We start from the raw sequence: 21,965 nt of genomic DNA on the forward strand, positions 1-21,965 counted from the left end.
CACCGGCCCTGCTTCATTAAATCCTTGTGAGCAGCAGGTCAGTCAGGAGATGACTCTTGCCCATCAAGTCTATTGTATTTTGCAGAGGAATACATTTTCCCCCTGCAGCTCAAGAGTACTAAAACATTATAGCCTTTGAAGGAAAGTGGGCAATATTTGCATAGCTGTACAATCATTTCGATCTTATTTTGATGATAAAAGAAAGAAAAGCAACCATTCCCACTTGCCTCAGTTATACTTTCTACACCCCCTACAAATGGAAAGTAGCTCTACTAATAAACACTGTGATAACTGGATCTGTTGCTTTATTTGAAGATGTAACCTCTTTCTCACCCCAACGTGTCTTACAGCACAAACAGACATTTGTCTGACACCAGTTTTTCTGATTCACTGGCAACACACGGTGAAAAATTCACAGGTTTTTGCTTTTAATCATTGCACTTGTCAGCACGGCAAAGCACAATGCAAAGACAAATAAGTAGAACAAGCTTTTAATCAAAAGCTGAACGTTACACTCAAACACAGACATGCAAAGAGAAGAAACCAAAAAATAGCTCAAGGTCAAAAGAAAAGTTCTGTATCTTCCAAAGGTGATGACTGTAACTGAAAACTCCCATAAAACGCCTCCTTAATTCCTCTCCTTTATCTCACCAAGGCCTACATTCCGTCTCCTTTTCCTTCTCTTTCCTCCTCTCATGTTTTATGGTCCTTGTCTCGGAGAGAGGGGACTTGTTAGGGATCTTTGGAGATTTACAGTCAAGTTTTTTTTTCCCTATCAGAGAGAACACCGCACCAATCTTCAAGCCAATATGAAAGGATGTTTCATAGAGGCACTCTTCCAAGAGAAGAAAAAAAAAAGAAAAGAAAGCCATCTCAAAAGTTGAACTTTCCTGCTAAGATTAAGTTTTGAGAGAAACTTCTGTTTAATAAAAAGTCTGTCAGGCATTTCTTATTTTGTTATTTACTTTGGAAAACTTTTAAAAGCCTATCCACTAAATTGCTCAGGCACAGATACTCTGAATGCATCAAAGCTTTCGTGGTTGCATACTGGGGAGGAGGAATGCTTGACATTCCAAAAGCACACACATATATGCGCACTTAAAAGCATATACACACACATATATATGTACACGCTCACACAACCACAAACAGGCAGAAAATTGATTCAGACAGCTGAATATTTGACATCCGAGTACCTGAGCAGTTTCAAATTCAGCAGCTCGGGGGCCTGAAAAAGAGCAGTGGGGCCTTAGCTGTTCATCCATGACACTAATTTTAATGTTTAAACAGATTCAATCAATCGACAGATGCCACAGCATGTAGGTCCACGGGTATGTTATGGTGAGCATTTTGGCATTTTTCCTTTTTAAATGTTTTTGTAAATGTTATTGCCAATACATAAATCAAAAAGATGCAGATAGGTTAACTTGATGCAACAATTTGGGCATAACTGAGAAAACTGTATGTTGTTCTGGCTTCTAGTGAAAAGTAGTAAACTGAGTCCCAGCAGCTATGACAAATGAAAAAAATCTTTTGAATGCGTTTTCATTCAATACAGAACTGGTCCTTTGGTCATCAGGGAGTCTATGTAGAGATACTGTAACTTATCATGTCCACTTAGTCTTTAAAACAGCTTGAGCCACGGGAAATCTAACTTAAGATCATGAAACTGGCCTCAAATTGCACAGAGGCCTTCTCTAAACCAAGAAAAATAAATGCAGATAAATTCACACTATATGTTATATGAGTTAATAACAGCAACAATAATAGCATCAATGCAGCATTTAGTTGAAACAATATTAACTTTCTTTTCAAAAATACTAAAGTTATACAAAGAAATATGAATGGAATTGATTCCAGGTTCCAAAAGGATTTCAGGTTCGAATCCAAGCTGAGGCCTTTCCATGTGGAGTTTGCATGTTCTCCCCGTGTATGCGTGGGTTCTCTCCAGGTACGCTTCCTCCCACTGCCTAAAAACATGCATGTCAAGTTAATTGGTGACTCTAATCCTCCCTAGGACTGAGTGTGGGCGTAGATGGTTGTGTGTCTCGTTTCTCTCTGTGTCGCCCTGTGATGGACCTGTCCAGGGTGGTGTACCCTGCCTCTTGCCCAATGACAGCTGGGATAGGCTCAAGCCCCCCAGCGCTTTTTACTCTTCTGACTATGTAGCTTCAGGATGGATGCAATCTGGCTATTCACAAGAAATTTGTCCCTCCATTTTCTATATCCGCTTTATCCAACTCAGGGTGCCCATGTTGAATAAAATAAGTGGCATTATGACAGCCAAAGTAGCCTTTGTTCCCTAACTGGAACACTGTCCCAAATGTCAAACGACCTCCCAGAAAAGCTCACAAAGTTCCCAAGTAGCCTGACCACTCAGGCTACAGCGACAGGAATGTCACGATTACGAAATTTGACCTGTTAAGAATTCCTTGTAATTGTCAGACATATATTTGCATTTACTGAGTTAAATGCCCTTTTCTTTACATTATCATACAACTATTATAGGATTTACCAACTACTAATTGAATAATTTCTCACTTTTCTAAAGAATAACTATCTATCTATCTATCTATCTATCTATCTATCTATCTATCTATCTATCTATTGAAAAAGAATACAGCGACATAAATAAAAACATATGTTTCTGTTAGCTTTTAAGGCTTTCAACACAAAAAAAATGATCATAGCAGATATAGGATGTCAGTCAACTCTACTGAATAGTAAAGAATACTGTGGAAACGTGACATTGCCGTTGAATGAATAAAGATGATTAAGATGATTATCCAGATATGGATCAGGATTATCTCAAATAATCTCTATTATACAGTTAACTGCTAATTGTGATGGGCATAGACTGTGATAGTAATAACAACAGCAACAACAGAGGAAACATAATCAGATTTCTACAGCATGAGCTGCCATTGCATTCTTGACCAGGCAAAAAAAACAAAACATTTCCTGATGTCAGCAGGTGAGTCAATGCTGAAACAAAATGTAACTGATTCTAAAATGATGTGCACTCCTTCTTGACCTGAGAGAAAACAGCCCCAATGATGCAGCAAAGCTTATCGCTATTTTATTCCAAAGAGCAACCCGATTCTCTCAAGATGAAATTAGCTTAATCCAAATGTCAAACAGCTAATTAGTGACGCCCTACCTGGGAAGTACGTTCAGAATTTCCTGATACCACACGGCTGCCAATATAATTGACGGCTGCAATAGCCACATTCTGGACAAAGCGGTAACATATTCATTTCCATCAAATGTGTGCTGTGGGGAAAATCTTTAAATCGGAATATAAACAAGGAAAGCTATGCTCCAGCGGGACTCCTGGAGACCGATAATTTGAGCGACGACAGAAATGGATCAGGGAACACACTGCAGGCTGAAAATGAGAATATAAATGTTGGTGTTAAAAGAGAAACATTGTGAGAAAGGGAAATTTCAGCAGTCGTTTTGAATCAGTGATTTAAATGTCATACCTTAGCCAGTGCTCAAATATGATGAGTCCATTGAATAGGTCTGCAAATTTAGCCTAAGAGGTACTTACACACAGGCTCTTTCTAATATGCAAATAAAGAAAAAATTCTAATTATGTCTCATTGCAAAATTTGTCCATCCAAGAAAGAAAGCTATTATCAAGTCCTGGATTACACGAAACCAAATGAGCAATTTGTAACAAGATATTAGCCTCTTTTGAATCTTATAAAAGAGAGAATCCCTTTTTCCCAGCGCTCATCTCTCTCCCTCTGTCGAATCCCAGTTTAAGTTCCTGAGCGGTGAGTAATGGAAAGGACAAAATTGGCTGCTTTTGGGACAATGACTGATTTGAAATTCAAACAACTCTTCACAGACGGCACCTTCGAGAGGGCGGAGGACCAGAGAAGAGCGAGTCTGAGCCCAGATATTAGACAACAACAGCCGTGAAGCTCGCACACTAAAAGGACTGTTATCGAGTCAGTTCTCTGCGTTTGTCTTTAAAAAAGCAATAAGCTTATGCTAATGCTCTACACCTGACTTTAAAGGAAGGTGTAGGTCTCACTTTGCTGTGAAATAAAACGTGCACATGTGGGTATGAGTGAACAGTCAACAGCGTGTTGAATTATCAAAAAAACATTTATTGATAAATGTCTGTTCACAAAAGTATAGTAAACTATTCCGTGTGAGTAGATTTGCTTTTCAAATAAACTGGTATCTTCTGAAAGAACATGACTTTTACATAAAACTTTGACACGCGTATAGGAATTGTATTAGGCAGTAGAATTCCCATAACCTCAAAATTTAAAAATATAATTTATTGTTTCTTTGACTACAGGAAAAAAAACAACTTTTCAACAAATTGCATTTGAGGAAACTGTGCAGAAACTTGGCAAGTTGGTATTGTATTTTTGAGCAGCTTGGCCTAATCCCCATCTTCTTCTTCCCAACAGACAGCAAAGAAAATTAATCTGAAACCTACTGTGCTCAAAGGCTGAGACATCTTTCCTTTCTCACACTGCCAGAGGCACTTTGAAAACACTCAGCATCTCAATGCTCCCATCAGCATGTGCATCTGAGCTTGCCACGATCAGCAAGACAACTCTCAAAGCACACGCACACTCACAAAAACACACAGCCAACCCAAAAGGGCCTTAGTAGTATCCCTTTGCTTTTCTGATAATACAAACGTCTTTGGCAGGTTTTTCGTTTCCAATCTCAGAGCCCCGCACTGCAAATGCCATGAAGTCGACCCCCAAGCTCAACCCCCGGTGTGATATGGAATAACCTGCAGAGAACATCAACTGTTGAGTTTGATGTTCAATAGAGCATTTTAGTGCTAGCCCTTTCAGAGAACAGGTATGCAAATAAAAATGTGAACTGGAATACTTTGCACCTGCATGCATTCATTTACTGCATGCAAACACACACACACACACACACACACACACACACACACACACACAGACAAGGACACACATACACGTATAAAGGGCATGAGCACACAAATGGACAAAGAAGTCCAACGGGCAGCAGGAGAATGGAAGACGACTGTGTAAATCCCATATGTGCTTAATCCAGACACTTACAAGAGAGTGTGATTCATACTCTATTACACTCGACTAATACAACTGAGAAACGCACCGGGTGCAATCATTTCAGCAAGCATGAACCGACCACGTAACACCCATGAATTCTTTTTATGAGGACTTCACTGAAGATGGTGTGAAAGTTTAGGAATAAAGCCTCCGTCATTAAAACACAGCCACACCCACTGTTTGTTTGTTTGTGTTTGTATGTGGACATGCTCAGAGATAACAGGAGGTGGCATTCATTTAATAGAGGGAACTTTTCTGTGGGGCTGTGCAGATTTCCAGTATATAAACTGTTATTTATTGCACAGCGTCTGAGTCTTTCCTCCAGACGACTGAGGCTGCGGAGTGGCTGAGAGGGCTGTTAAAGTCCCACATCACAAAACACAAGACCTTCTTTTCACTGTGCGCTAACAGTTTAACAAAGACTAAAATAATGCTACAGACATTGTGTTTTGAGATTTTTCATTGTTAAATATTTCCAAGTATTAGACTGCAAAAGTGGTTTTAACTGGTGGACTACTGGAAAACATTAGCACTCTATGTCTAACATTAGGCAGATTAATGTACTGCACTGGAAAACATTTCTCTTAAGTCAAGTCTGTAGTTTGTTGTTGGTCCTTTTGTGCAAGAAAATTGTGGTTGTGCTAAAAACATCTACAGCACTATGAGGTTCTTGGACATGTAACCCATTGGAAAAACTACACCGTCAAAAATATCATAACAGCATAGCACGGGAGTATTTCCAGTGGCTGTCCTACATAATGTGAAACTAAGTCTTTGAATGCATTTCTAACTGATTTCATGATATTTACATTACCAATAAATGTAAGGTCATAATCCTGCTCCATAGACTGCTCAGGTGATTAGGTTTGTTCTTTCAGCAGAAGTCTAATTCATAATGTAATGTACTGTACTGTATGTGCGACTGGCAGTAGTGAAGGGCACTTACACAGCAGCACCAACGGCTGACTGTGAGCATGTGTGGGCTGCTCTGATCTTCTAATATCACCTGAAAAACAACTCTAAACTTCAGAGTGTGATTTAGGCAGAGAGGCTATAGAAAATAAAACCCCGTCTGATTCACCACTTCCTTTTCAAAAGGACATAGTCAACTTGAGCATCGATTGTACTTGGAAACGAAATGCTAAAGAAAATGACAGTACACAGGAAAGCAACTGAAGCTAGATTTGATGAAAACAGACGTGTGTGTCTGCTCCTCTGTACTGTAAGTGCCCTCACTATAAAATCTGAGCACCGACCAGAAAACGGAGACGCACGAATTGTGGCTCAGTTTATTTGACACAATAGGGACAGCAGTTTGTTAATGTGACAAACACACAGAAAAAACCCCTCCTTTTTTTTTTAGCTTGCTCTCGCTTTCTTTGCCACCTCAATCCTACAGCAACGCAGATAACACTTTTAAAGACTGTGTCTTGTCTTGAGGATGCTAATGTGTGTGTCGATCTCTAACTCACCTTTCTTGTCCCCAAAAAAGAGGGTCTGCTGTGCCGGGTTTGACCACTGGAGGGAGGTGTTGTCATTATACTCCACACGGCAGGTCAGGTTGGCTGTCCCACCCTCTGTCACGGTCAAATTTTGAACCAGAGGATACTGACCACTGATACCTGCAACATGATACAAAAAGAAAGAAGAGCTGATGATGACGATGCATCTGGAAGGAGACAGACAGACACAAAAGTGGACAGAGAAAAGAAGCTTGAGCATTCATGATCGCTTGATTTCCAAGGTTGCTTTGGAGATTAAATTCATCTGATGAATCTCTTTTCAGTCTAATGTTGATCACTTAGAATAAAACTAGTCTAAGCAGGCATTGATTTTATCTACATCCTGCAGAATTATAGAGCTGTTCGTGAAATAAATGCTCTTCTCCAACCAACACTGTATGACAGAGGAAATCTGGCATATCTCCTGGGGAGAGAAAAAAAAAATAAAAAAATTTAAAACCCTAATTACAAAGCAAATGCTCAGAGAGGCTGGCCAGTGACTGCTGTGTGCTAAATTGGACCCTAACATTGAACACACAGGAGGCATTAAGCCTGAAGTATTGAAACCTTAGCTACATGAAGAGGACCAATTAAAATTTGTTCTCTGCGGACTTGTTAGCATGTGTGGACGCTGATATGTGTAACGCCTGCATCCAGTGAGTGAAAAAAGAAGACAAATGAACTGATAAATTTATTGCTGTGTGAACTTGGAGCAGATTAGAGCTGGTTTTCAGCACCATGGACAGGGCACTGATGCGACTGGGTCATCCATGATTTTTCTCAATTGTTTAGTTTTCAGGACCCTGGAAAGCTCACATTGTTGCCTGACTGTGTGCTGTGGTACATTTATTTGTGTATGTGTGTGTGTGTGTGTGTGTGTGTGTGTTTGTGTGTTGGGGGGAATCAGGCAAGAAAGTAAATCATAATAACCATAAATCTATTCCTGGCCCCATCCCCAGAGGACAGATTTTAAAGACCGTGTGAATGAAGGCTTAGGTTAGAAAGATAATTTATCACCCGCAAACTCATGACTTAATTCCCCCAAAGGATGGAGCAGGAACCCCTAAAGAAAAGAAAAACAAGTACAAGGAAAAGGAAAAGAAAAAAAAAAAACTTTCTGATTGAGAGTTTTTAGATGATAATGGATTTCCCATCAAATGCCAGCCAGTATCATGTGCAACTTTTTGGTTTCCTAACAAAAGGGTAATTTAGGGCACAGGTAGCATAAACTAAACGTCAAACACAGTTTGCTTACTGGGTTAGCAGGAAAGGCAAACCCTATGACAGAGAAACCTTTGGTGGAGGAGATGTTGAGAAGAGAGAAGATGAGGGGAAGGGAGGAAGGAGAGAGGTAAGTCAAGGAGCACGGGTCATTTCCAGTGTTGATTAAGGCCTCCCGAGGTTAATCATGCGTGTGAGAGATAGAGAGAGAAGAAGAGGAAAATGGTGGAAAAATTGATCTGAGCTATGGCAGGCGAGGAATATGTTTTATTCATGAAAGTTTTGCATGAAGCATGATCTGCCAACATTTTACCGTTCTCCGTGCCTGCCTTCGCTCTCTTTATTACATCTTCTCTTTAAATCACTTACTTTTTCCTAATTTTTCTCCCTCATGCAGCAGTGCCACATACAGCCCTATGTGATACATTTTTGCTCTTTTGTGCTGGCCAAAAAAGGAAGTTAATAGTTCTCCACTTTACCGAATGCCGGGAATAAGTGAGATTTTGCACAATGTAATTTCACTGCAGAGGAAGTGACACTGTATAATGTCACTGAAGCCAGGGGCACTCTGGGGATATGCCTGCGTGTTGCATTGTCATCTGCTCACTCATATCTGAAAATACAACACGAGTATGTTATGACCTCCTTTTTTAAAAAACATGGAAACATAAGATTTGAGTAATTTACTCGATGATGGACAAAAAAACAAAAACAAAACTAGGGACATTTTTCCACTGATGATTTTGAAACAAAAATATATGGTAACGATACATAAACATTTGATTGACCTGATAGAATCATGAAGGAAATATAGAAAATATAGCAATTTATTGTATATTTACTACAATGCAAAACAAATAGAACAATGTCTGTGAGCTTGTTCAGGCAGTCAAATCTAGCTGTGTTGATGCATACACATGTGATCTGCCTCCATCTCTACACATTACCTATCAAACACTCACAAACTAGCGGTTAGGCTGTAAAATTTCCCATCTCCGCTTCTGACGAGTCAGTGCCGCAGATGTTTTAAATAGGCTGCTTTGCTTCCCCGCTCTTTCAATCCCTTTCACCACTCCAGTATCCACCTGCTGGCTCCTGTGTGATGATATTTAGTCATCACTCCCCAATTGGTTCACGAAAACATCTTCAAGGAATGATGAGCTCAGAGACTACACATTAAATTGCAGCTAAAACTCAAACTGTGAGGTGTCTGAAATAATTGCAAGAAATGGCAGAGCAGACAAAAAAACCCCAAAAACTTTTCATATTTATAATGTTCTGTACGTTTGCTTAACGGGACCCTGCATCAGTGTCTGATACTACACACCCAGTGGGAATGAAAGGCCCAAAGGGGCCACCGTGATGGCTGTATTAGAGCAGAGCAGTGTTCAGTGCACCTAATTGGCCAGTGGAGTAGGTTCTCCCATTTTCCCCCCTGGCCACCCAGACCTGATTTAAATGTATCTCCAGAGGGAAGAAAGCAGCTGTTCTCTCCTGATTTCCATGCTAAATTTAGGCTCTCCCCTCACTGCAACTCCACTTCTCCTACTTTCAGTTTCTTGCTATGTCTTTTCCAATTCTTATCTATTCAACTCTGTTCCCTTCTATCCATTCTTTTCTGTTGCTGTCACATTTCCTCGTCTGGTTGATCCCTGAAGGGTGGCATTTTCCACTTTCTTTGTTGCTCATTTTCATATTCTCTCCGTCTCCTGGTGCTCCTTTGTCTTCAAGTTTATCTTGATCCAACCTCCTTTCTCTTGCCAAATTGTGCTTTATGTCTTGCCAAGATAGGGGTCAGTTTAATTGTCCTCCATCTTGACTGACAAGCCGAGGCTAAGCCGGGTCAATAAAGCTCTCATCTGCATGCCATTATAAAGGAATGACATAAAAAAATTAGCTTTTCTATCTATAGCCTGAAATGAAGAACATGGTGAAAGCACGGGAAAGTTCTACACCAGGGGTGGCCAACCGGTCAGAGACTAAGAGCCGCATTTTTTACTGTGTGACCACAAAGAGCCACATTATTTTTGAAAAATGACCGAATTCTCTCCGTTCCATCCGTCTGTTCTTGACTCTTAACTCTCGTCTCGGTCATGTGACGCATCAACGCTGATATTAAACCAACGTACCGAGCAAAATGAGTCAAAAACAGGCGTGTTTGGAAAGCTCCTTCCCAGTGAGGAGACGGAAGAAGAGGCTGTGACCACCAAGAAAAAGAAAGCTGCATTTTGAAGGCATGTTTAAGCGTTACCATAGCGACCAGAGAGCATTAGGAGGCAGAGAGGATGTTACGTCAGGAGGACGCTGCTAATAAAGTTACATACAAGTACACAGTGGATTCAAGTTTATTATTATATTTACTAAATGCCACAGAGTCAAGGCCGGTCCGTGAAAATATTGTCTGACATTAAACCGGTCCATGGAGCAAAAAAGGTTGGAGACCGCTGCCGTATTGAACTCAAACGAAGCGGAACATTTTTTTTTAAAATTTTGATATGAACGTAAGAGCCACATGAAACCAGACAAAGAGCCACATGCGGCTGAGGAGCCGCGGGTTGGCCACCCCTGTTCTACACCATCAAGATGTTATTATATGACTATTAGCACTAGACGCAACAAGCTATTACTTATCTCCTATTTGTACAATTGTCTGACAAGTAAATAGATATGCAGAGAACATATCAACACATAGTCAGACACCTTTTGCACAAGCAAATGACTGAACAAATAATACTGGGAAGGATATAAGAGTATCCGGATGTTTCCTGTCTGCTCCCACTCATGACCTTTCAAGCAAGAGTAGCTGAGTCTACTAACCTTTCTTATTTAGGCATTCAAGAAGCGTAGAAAAAGAGATAGATGCACACAGACAGACGGACAGCCCAAAGCCACTGACCTTTACAGCGGGACTAGAGCTCAACTGAGCTGTAGAACTGGGATGTATGGCTGGGAATATAAGATTACAGAATGTATAGAGGCAGTCAACAGGTTTGATTAGCTGAGTCACTTTTTAAGTCATTCAAGCCCAACTGACGCTTGCAGACTTGGGTTCACACCATGGCAAAAGAATAATTCAGTTTTTTACACAAATGTTTTTTTTGTGCTTCTACGGTTTTTAAATAAATACCCATCCAAAATGTACACACTTATAAGGCAATTCCTGGTTTGTTCCCAAATTATCTACAGACTTGATTCTTGAAAAAAAGTAATGGAAATTGTTGACTGTTCAAATAAATTATTCCTTTTCTCTATGCCTAATGCCGACGATGAATTTTGGAAATAATAAAATTTGGCGCTTGACATCGCCCTCAAAAACCTCAATCTCAAGAAGGTGTTTTCACTAAATCAATTCAAGCACTTATAAAACATGTCAGAGACAGATATGTCTGGCTGTAAATGCTAGTCCTGGCCATTCAGCCCTGTTTGGACTGTAATGATGTTGTGATTAAACTATTCAGAATTTTGTGTTTCTTATGCTTTTCATGTTTCAAATGTGGATGTCTTTTAGCTCCTTTTTAAATGATGCTTACACATACATATAATTTTATGTACTGTGAGTATGTGCTGTTGTATTATTCCTTCTGACCTGAGCTGCAGTCTATATTAGTGAGGACACTCTTGGAAAAGGGATTTCTCAATATTTATGATTTTCTGGTTGAATAAGTCTCAAATAATAATTATATTAATGAAAAAATATCGTTCTTTATTACAAATACTGGGGGGAAGCCAGAGAAGACACAAAGGACAATTAGGGTTAAAAGCTGTTCTACCTAATTTGTTTGACTGAGCTCAGGTGTTGCTCAAGCTCTGCTTTCTTTTAAGCGTAAGTTGAGGAAATTGGAAATAAGACGGAACATTTTTACTCTAGTGGTTAAAATGCAGATTGTAACAAACTGAATACCCCTTGCCTCACCCTCATCTTCCAAGCCTGTTGCTTCCACAGATATGAAAGACAAGTAATCGAAACAAAACTGATCTTTTTGTCCGCCACATTTAAATTTTATGAAAACATAGTTGTGAATACAATATTGCATTTCCACCAAAATGTGCCCTTGGATATTACACAATGGAACTACAAGGAACAAGCAGGTGCAATAATATTGCACAAGTATCAAATCTTAAATTCGGATTGTCATTGCATTATGGAAGAGTGTGAAATTATTGCTCCTCCACCCTTACAAGTTTAAATATCTTATGAACACATGTAGTTTCTTTTTTAAACAACATTGTCTCAAATATTAGTAATTCAAACCATGGGAGACCACTTCAAGTTCAGCTACCATTGCACAGCTCTGTCTCAGATGCCCTGACTTAAAGTGCCTCTCTGTTAAAAGATGCATCCCACTAGGAAGACTATCAATGAGATGCACAAGACTATATGAGACATGACAGCTTTGCCATGACCAGTTAGTGTCTCTAAAGTTACACAGGTGGGTAAACAAGTCTTTCAGACAGACTGATTCTCAGGGTGTTAGGCAGCAGGGTGGCCTTGTGATTGGAGAGACAGTACAAGGTCAAGTGTTTGATCATCTCAAGAGCTTGTGTGAATTCATCAACCAGGCATGTATCCTGTCATAGTGTCCTTGAGCAAGAAAACTCATGCCTCCTCACAGCTCACTAGCTAAAAACATCAGCAGAATATTGAGAGCACGACTGAAAAAAATTCAATATCAATACAGTTTCCCGAGAAACTTTTTTTATTTTCTTTTTCTCCTTTTCTGTGCAAAAACACGAAATGCTGTTAACAACATCCTGGAACAGAAGTTAATATGTCAGAAAAGTGCATCATCTCTCCCTCCCCCAAACAACCTCCCTCCTTTTTCTCAAGAACACGTTGTGTGCACAGTGTTGTTTTTGCAATGACCTTTTTCACGAGGAAATCATTGCATTGCATATTCCGGTGAGAAAAAAGGCAATCATCAGTATGATGACAAGGTAGCTGCTTTTTTTCTTTTTTTTTAATAAGATCACAAGGAAAATGGTTCAGCCCTGTCTTCAACCCTTGTTCGCCTTTAACAAATCTACTTCAGCCATAAGCCACTATCAGTCTGATAAAATGCATCCACTTTTAAAATTTGACACTTTAAAACTGGACTACTCTATGAGAGTGAGTGCTGGTAATTTGTAATTTTATGGAGTGAAACAATATTTACATAAATCTGAATATTGTTATGAAAAAGCCCATATATTGGAGAACAGCAGTTGGTTAAACAGACTCTTATAGGATAACTAAAAGGATTAAACGCCCTATTTCTCTGCTTTGTTTCTTCTCTATTTGCAAATGAATTGTATGTTAATTTGTGTGTGTGGGTGGGTGTGTACTAACCTGGTCTTTTGACAGTAATAACATTTCTGCTGTGAACAAATTGAATGCAGCCCCTGCAGTGGGTGGAGCTACCTTTGTATTCAGCTCTGGCATGCTACCACCTCAGGACACTCATTTATGATCTATGAGATATGAAAATAATTATCCAGCACCACAGAGGCTATGGCTATGGCAGTGATGTTGTCATTTACATACAGTAATTAGACTGGGCAGCTGCTGGTGCTGCCTTCACAAACTTGACATCCAACTCAGCCCTTGGAGTCAGATCAACAAAATATCATCTACCTCTCCACGGTGCTGTTAGGTCTTGTTTAAGGGTGGTGTGACGGAAACAGAACTGTTTGGTATGAATCATGAGTACATTTGTTTCTTTTTATGGACATATTTGTGAAAAAGAAAATGTTTCCAGTAGCATCTAGGGTGTGAGTGCTTGTAACAGATGTTCTTAAGGCAGTGACGAACCCAGTGAAAGACTTCCCCCTGTGATATAGGGCCTTCTTTTGTGTACAAAGCACGACAAACATCGCAGAGCACACAGCAGTTCCTCTAGTTTTTGGGGGTTGCAGAAGAAAAACTTCAGCTGAACTTTTGTACGAGGTTGCTTTCTGATATCCAGTACCATATATCTGGATTTCAAAAGGCCCATACACTAATTTCAAACTGGTCGGCAGACACGCTTTCCAGACGCATGTAATTTGCTCAGTATTCCTGCCCTTGATTCTGCCACATCAATTTAAAGTACAGAGATACAACCTCTCTCGGCTCTCTGTGTGTAAGCTGCCTGAGTTCATGCTTTCACAGTTCAAAATGGCTAGGGATCTCACTATCCTTTCTGTGCCAAGGTCAGACATCTCATGGTTTTATTACAGAGGTAAACCTGGCCTTCATAAATACTTCATACAATGTTTTCTGTAAAAAGCGAGCAGAAGAAGCTTAAAGCAAAGGCGAGTTAGGCAAGTATAGAGGTTTATTTGACAGAGAAGTGAAAACAAGACAGAACACAACAGAGATGTCTTAAAGGTTTCCTTAGCCATAGTGAAAGTTTAGACAGGCTGGGTAATGTAAACCTCTACGTGTAGTTGTGTTTGCCTCTTTGAGCTGCTCATGCGTGTGTGTATTCCGTTTGTAGGTGTGGATGTGTGGGGCTGTCTTTTGGAAATGGTAAGTGAATTACATCCTAACAGAGAACAAAGCTTTGGCTGGCGCATCCATCACATTGAGCCAGAAATATTCCACTTTAGTCTCTCTTTAAATATAAGGCCAAGCAATATTAGCAGTTATCCACACTTGTTGGATCTGTAGGTTTTCTAAATCAAATGTCATAAAAGCACAATGTCAGAGACGTCTGGTATATCGAGGCGTTTCTTAAACTGATATGGATGGAATATGAGCTTGACTGGATCTTTTTTTAAATCACATGGAGGGATTAATGTTTTATGCTTTCTGTGCGGTGAGAGCAGGATGATCACAGGCGAGGGTGGGATTCAGGAGAATAATCAGACTAATCACGCTGCCACCGAAAACTCCCAAATTCCCCACATCAACACTGCACTGAGTGATATTCTAATGTGTAGTGATGTGTTGACAGATACTGTTCATTTAGGAGTGATCTGGAGAAATGCTCCTAGCCCCAGAGGGGATATGATGCAAGATTCAGTGGGCAGAAAGTGCTAGCTTTAAAAAACTGCTTTTATCATTTGACTTATGTCAAATTGACTTTACTGCAGTGCTCTATCACCACAACTTCCAGTCAGGGCTCACAATGCGAGTGTTGACACTGGAGATCTCCTCTCAGAGCTAAGCTCAGACTTGTATAATGAAGCTTGAACACAGCTAAATAAATTATTCAAGAAAACTTTTAACTCGTGTGACAACTACAAGTATAAAAAGTGTCGATTGTGCATTCGAAATGTTATGCTATCCCGTACTATTCCCTTTCCTCTACCAGATCTAGAATATGTTGTAAAAAATATAGGCTTTTTATTCAGCAGGCAAATGAAGGATAATCTATATGATCCAATAGTTTTGTAGCAGATGTTTTAAAACAGTGAGAGATGTGAGGAAAACTCCTGGCCTATTCACCAACACAGCAGCTGAAGGCTGTAGTTTTGACACACAGCTCAATTTGATGGATTTATGATCATTTAAAAGAGTCCAAAAATGCTCATTTTTGCCTCACACAAACACCGGCATTTTGATGACCACAGGTTCTTCTGTGCATTGGCACCGGTACTCCACATGTAAAACACCTTACAGTGTGAAGATCGTTTTCACTGATTTATGACAGTACTGACATCAGATTGTGGGCTGCTCTCTCCTTGTTCTAACGACCCAAATATGCAATTTCTCCCTTATTCCACTTTGCTTACATAGCAGTGGCAAACTCAGCCATGAGAGTGCTGGTGCTAACTTTGTTTACAGGAAAATGTTCTACATTTGCACATAAATGTATACTACATTACACGCCAACTTAATTGAAGAAACGAGAGGCCTCAATATGTTATGGAGTGTCATACTAATACACTGCAGAGACAAAAAAACGTGACTTTCTGTGCAAGTTTTGAAACAGAAGACATGTTTGGATTTTTTTTTACACCAAACCAAAGTCAAGGACAAGCGCCAACGGCAGACCCCGCCGTGTGAGCTCAGCCTTAGTCAGACTGAGCATACACACACACAGACATATTTTAGGATTCATGTGCACTCCACTTTGAAGATGTAATTTTCTCCAAAATCCAATCCTCTTCCAATTCATAGGGAACGAGTAGCAACTTTTAAAGACAGAACCTCTCAGAAAATCATAGTGTTATTAAGAATTTATTCTATTTTTCACTTTCCAAAAAAAAAATAAAAAAATCCATTCTCAGATATCGGCCATAATGGGGCCGAAACCAATTGTGAAACCAAGCTCAGGGCTCTTCAAGCAGTGCTTTTTCTCTCAGGAAAAAACAACAAATAGATGCTGCAGATGCAGGAGGTTTTTTATGAGAGTGGTTTAGTCAGTGAAGGAAAATCTGCAAGTTTGCCATATTGCAAGCACTAACAAAAATGGAAGCACTACTGATTTGCAGATTTCTGGGTCAAAGTAAGAAAACAGCCTTTACTATGTTACTCAACATTCAGATGAGGCCCCTCCTCTGTTCAGCAACCGGAAGAGTGTTGCAGCCGCAGTGTTAAAGCAAACAGGAGAAAGCAAAAGTAAGAAATGTAATCCCGCTTCAATCTTCTACTAGTAACAATCAAGGGGATCTTTAAATCAATCTTTAGTTCTATATACCCTGTAATAATTTGTTAGACTATACAATGTACAGCCTCTCTGTATAGTTAAAGGCAGGGTAGGGGATCTTTTTCTGGAACATTTTTTTACATATTGCTTGAAATACTCTTCACACCCCCATTGCAACCAATTAATTAAAAGTTTTGACACAAATATGAAAAGTTTTAGTGGCCTCTAGAACGTACAATCTAGGAAAAACACTATCCAATCATTGTGAACGGACCGTTCACAATGATTGGATACTGATGCCGTCTATCAAACTGCAATCTGCTCCTCCTTCCCCCTCCTTCCCCCTGTGCGCGTACCCTGCTCCGTGAACGAAGCTTGGCAGGAAGCTAAACTAGAGCCAGCTTGGCTAGCACCTAGCATTATGAAACGTATAGTTAGCATAAACTAAATACTAAATACTAAATATGGCAACGATCGATGCTTGCTGTCAGAACAGCGCTCGTGCACCTTTGTGCTCGTGCGCGTTCATGTACTCTAGAGGCGTGCCTTCGGGGGAAAAGTGAAGAAAAGGGTTGGGACTTTTTACCTGTGTATTTTCAAAATGCTGCTTCGCTGGACTCAAAATCCAGGATCTCCTACCCTACCTTTAAGAGAGGCACGGCCCCGATGTGTTCTTTAATCCGATGTTATATATTTCATATTCTCCTTTTAAGAGTGCAAGTAAATCATCTAGCGTCACAATAGCCGCATTCGGACAGAGCAGTTCTAAGAACGGCCCACCTCGAATTTCGTTCTAATAACTGCCCTTCCCCAGGGGAACTGTTTCAGTTTGCATTGGCACATGAGTCGGGACCTGATAGAGACTGATGTGACGCAACCATCTGCGACAGCGACGTGTTACTTTAGCGCCACACTCAACAACAATCAAAACAAAACCGGCGAAAAGTAAGGAGAGAAGAAAAAAACACCACCAAGAAGCTAATATGGAGAGCGGGGAGGCCACCGTGTTCATGGTCTGCATGATGGTGATATTAATCATGGACGATCACATCAGGCGTCTAACATCGAGGCTGGAAGAGCTCACAGAGCAAAGGATTGAGCGCAGGCCATACTTTTTCATTTCATGACGGAAGGAGAGCAGAGCGCCGCAGACAAAGGAGACCACGTGTAAGTTTAACTTATTAAACACTCGCCGGTTGTGTCGTATGAGGAAACATTTAAGCCGCGACAGCATGAGAAGGGGCGGAGCTACCAACCACCAAACACCTCCGTCAGATGCGTTCCTATAGAACCCAGAACAGACCCAGCTGAGGAGAAGGAGCTGAAATGGTTATAGGAACTGAGGGCCGTGGTCCCGAGTTCCTGTATGTGCGAATGCGAGAAAAAACGTCCCCATTCCTGAAAAGGTTATAGGAACTGCAAAAGGTTCCTACAGTGCGAATGCGGCTATTAACAAAAGGTGTGGATCCAGTAAGAGCACTTTTTAAAAAGAGGAAGGTCTCGAGACTGAATGAAATGCTACAGTCAAACACATGCAGCTGGATGGTGATCAGGGAGAGATGGTTTGAATTCATCACGCCTTCAAAACCAGGAGGAAAATGAGAAAAAACGGAGTAGAGATGTACAAGTGATGCTTAAGTTCTAACCTCTATTGCTATGGAAGAGGTTATACTGAAAGTAAGAAAAAGGACGGAGAGTCATAAAAGGAGGTGGCAGGGTTTTGACATAAATAGTGTACTAAATCAATCAAACTTATGATTGGGTTTGATTTTTGTTTTTTAGGTTGACTTCCTCCGATTCAAGTGCGTTCATCCAGTGTCTTTACCCTGATTGAATAGCATTCTGACAATTTACAAGATGAGAAGTTGCAAAACGATTAACGATATATCTGCATAAGCAGATATTCAAATGACTCTTCAGGTAGAGTCTTCTGAGAACTTGTCTAAGATCTTCAATGGATTAAGACAGCGTCGTAGCCCAACATCCTAAAGTCATGTATCTCCTGACTGACTATGTTGTTAAGATGATGACTCTTTGGGAACTATACCATATGTTGCAGGACTCTTTAAGATGATTTGTTTTCTTTATTCATGCTGTGGGTTTTGAACACTATATTAAATCTATCAATGATTAATAAGATTCAATCGTTCCAAATATAATTAAGATCTTCTATAGCCTCGATTTATTACCATTGTTGGGACCTTCTTAGCTTGGATACCTACCCTCTTGTCTGGTTTATCATCACATCTCTGCTCAGGAACTGACTGAGCAGTGTGTCTGTAGGCTTTCCCCAAATGCAAAAACAAAACAGAAGGGAATCCTAATAGAAATCACTAAATGCTTTTGAGGGACATATTTGCTGAAGAACTGAACTGAAGAAGATTTTGAGCTATCTCATTCAATAATATCACAGTTTTTTGTTTTTTTTTGTATTTTTACACTTCAATAGTCTTCAACTCAATCTGAAAAACCTACAACAATATCAAGGCTATTTTTTTGTTGTTGCTGTAGTTGTCCTTCAAATCTTAAACTAACAACAAATTTGGATTCCAAGCAAACTCCCCCCCCCCCCAATCAGGTCATTTTTCCATTGTAAGTAAACTGTTAAAACATACGTTCCAAAGATGTCCATTATGTGGCTTGCAGATGTGTTTGAGCCTCCGACCAAATATCTGGCTCATTTGTTAAACAAATAAACCACAAACGTAAAGCAAACACAACAAAGTGCATGCTGACGAAAATATGGTCTTTGGTTAAATTTAGAATTTGGGTCAATATTGGCAAATATCTAAACCTCTGATGTTTCCGGCATGCAGCATCATGACAGCCACGAGAGAGAAGCTGTAGGGAGAAACTTTGAGTTCTCTCCGAAAACCAGGTGAGCAAAGCAGACTGAACCACCAGGAGCTACTTGTATTATAACATCACTGATGAGAGCGAGAGAGTTGTCTGCATGACAAGTCAAAGCGTCTGCTCCCCCTTCCACTCACTTGTGTAGCGTGAGCTCACTAAGGCTTCAGAATTCAAAATCAGAAGAGAAGCACACGGCACAGTGTGAACGATACAATGATCCAACGACACTAAAAGCCTTATAGACTGAACTTGGCCTCAGGCTGAGTTCGGCGCACAGGAGAGGGAAGCAGTAGCAGCATCCACAACTCACCTCGAACTTTGCCTTTTGAGGCCATCACTGCAGTCCCCAAGAAGAGAGGAGGGGTTGGATGGACAGCAAGAGAGGCAGATGTCAGAAGCAAGAGAGAAAAAGACAGAAGACAGAGCAACAGATTAGATAACTGTCAGAAGAACAGTGTCTATATCTGATGAATACATGTACCCTGTGGATGTCGATCCCAATTGCTGCAGTTCCTCGATCAATCAACCCTGATGGAGACTGCCCAGATTTAGTTCAATGGTAAATTTTAAGACTTTGCACCGTAACACCTTTTACTCGTTGTGTCGCATCATCTGGATCATGATCATTCATGCTTTCTAATGACCTCGCGAGACGTGCAAGAAGACGGGCATATCGTGTGTTGTCGATTAGTGTGCTTCATCCATTCAGTACGCTTCATTTGAGGAAATTTTTGTTTGTTATATTGTTTTTATTTGACGTCAACGTGGCTTTCGATTTTTAAAGATGCATACACATCCTCAGAATCACACACATATGTATTGTCTGTGCGTGCGTGGCCAGGACAGACTACAGTCCCACATGTAAACTGGCACGCCAGCACATTACATTGTGAGTGACAGCACTGTAATTAGCAGGGAGAAGCACAGGCAAATTTGTAACCCAACAGAAAATAAATCATGATGTAGGAGTAGCCTATAAACAGCTCAGAGAAAACCATATAGGCCGGCGAGGTCATGTATAAGAACAAAAGAAACCACAGCACAGAGAACATCGCCAACACACGAGCGTCTCAGCTCTGAGACTCCTGCCAATAAAAGCAGAGAGGAAAGCCAAATAAACTATTGGTGTGCATTTGTGTGTCTTTGTATTTGCGTATGTGTCCCAAAGGAATGACTCTTATGCTTCACACACACTGCTTTGCCAAATTGATGGATCTATTGGAATGCCTCCAGTGAGCCTGAAAACGTGTACAACTCGGAAAGACAGCGCCTGAAAAACGAATGAGGGAGGGAGAACAAAGAGAATCTCATTGCAGGTGCCGTGGAGGCAGGTTATAAAAATTATTGTGGTTTCTTTTCGATTACAGATTTATAAACCGCTCTCCCTGTAAACAACAACTAATTTCACTATGTAAATTTGAATTCACAGTCAGAGGGAGAGAAAAAAACCAAAAACAATCTGGAGATGCATTCCAGCTGCTTGAGGGTGACCACTCTTTTGACCCTCACATACGTAGATATTGCTTTGTTTTTATGGGAGTGCCATTAAATCCTGATAGCCAATTTCCCGTGGCTGATGGAGATGATTGAGCTTTGCTAGTATTACATTATGACTTAAGTGAAACTGAAAATGTGAGAGAAAAACAAATATTTCTTTCCTTTTGATTTGTGGTGAATTTTTCTACTTAATTCATACAAACGCCTGATTTTCAGCATTACCGGCGACACACAACAGCGATAACATAAGTAAGGAACAAAAAAAACGCAAAAACAACCAACTTCATCTGTGCACCAGGTGCATTGTTTTTTACTTTTACACGTAGACAAATACACTCCCAACGACGTATTCTAACACTTTTTTCGGCTGTGTCACTGGTCAATAAAGAAAAGGGCCCAACTGAGAAACAGGGCAGCATATGTCACATCTCTACCACCATGGCTTTCTATACGAGACTGTTGACTTTTCAATACATTCCTTCAGCTTGTCTGACCTCACTCTATTGCTGTCTTTTATCCCTGTTGTAAAGCTGCGAGCTCCCTGGAACAACTGTGGTCGTCTCTGTGATCTCTGTGAGTCAAAAGCCATTGAGAAATAAGATTAAGAAAAGGAAAAAAAAAAAAAAAAAAAGGAGAGATTTTACAAGTCTTCACTTGTAATCAACACCTGAACATATATTTGGCTATATGGAGAAAGAGGGAAGACAAGCAGTGAAGAAAAGAGAAAAGTGGTGGGAGTGTTTTTCACTAGAGTCCCTGCACTTGTATCTCGGAGTATTGCAGTTACTAGGCAACCGGCACAACAGTTCTGTAAGTCAAGCTGAAATTGCATAAAACACTTTTCATTCTGCTCTCTCATTCCCCTATTTTACCATGCGGTGAGCAGAGTATTCCCAATTGATTACACACTGCCCACCTCTCCCATGCCCTCAATACTCAACACTGATTGGTTAGAATACACTAAGGATAAATAAGAGATCAACACCTAAATGGGATCAGAATTGGCTATTTGTGTGTACTATAGCCTACAGCACTGCATTACAAACCAACACTTATGGGATTCCTCTCTTTTGCACCGTTTGATGTCCTGAAAAGACTCTTAATAGAATTACAGGAATTAATACACCACCACACTTGCTTCTTTATTTGTTTATTCATCCGTTCCTTTATCCCTACAATTGTTGTTTAAGTGGACCTTACTGGGGTCCAAGAGTGTTGAATGTTGGATTTATTGAAGAGAGCATTCCTCTTTTTTTTTTTGG

At 40.2% G+C, this 21,965-nt stretch overlaps 1 protein-coding gene across 3 annotated transcripts in view; it reads right to left on the minus strand.

Annotated features, from left to right (window-relative positions):
- LOC142402102 (cell adhesion molecule 2-like) overlaps positions 1-21,965 on the minus strand; it is a 245,105-nt gene that overhangs the window by 57,175 nt on the left and 165,965 nt on the right. For 2 of the 3 annotated variants that reach the window (XM_075487584.1, XM_075487582.1), the window contains exons 2-3: positions 19,517-19,543; positions 6,551-6,700 (exon numbers count right to left, since the gene is read on the minus strand). In XM_075487584.1, coding sequence (XP_075343699.1) covers positions 6,551-6,700; positions 19,517-19,543 — 177 coding nt within the window. The remainder of the gene's footprint in view (positions 1-6,550; positions 6,701-19,516; positions 19,544-21,965) is intronic. The other variant, XM_075487583.1, reaches the window with a different exon arrangement.

This window comes from Odontesthes bonariensis, chromosome 16, assembly GCF_027942865.1.
Source record: "Odontesthes bonariensis isolate fOdoBon6 chromosome 16, fOdoBon6.hap1, whole genome shotgun sequence".
Classification (NCBI taxonomy): Eukaryota; Metazoa; Chordata; class Actinopteri; order Atheriniformes; family Atherinopsidae; genus Odontesthes; species Odontesthes bonariensis.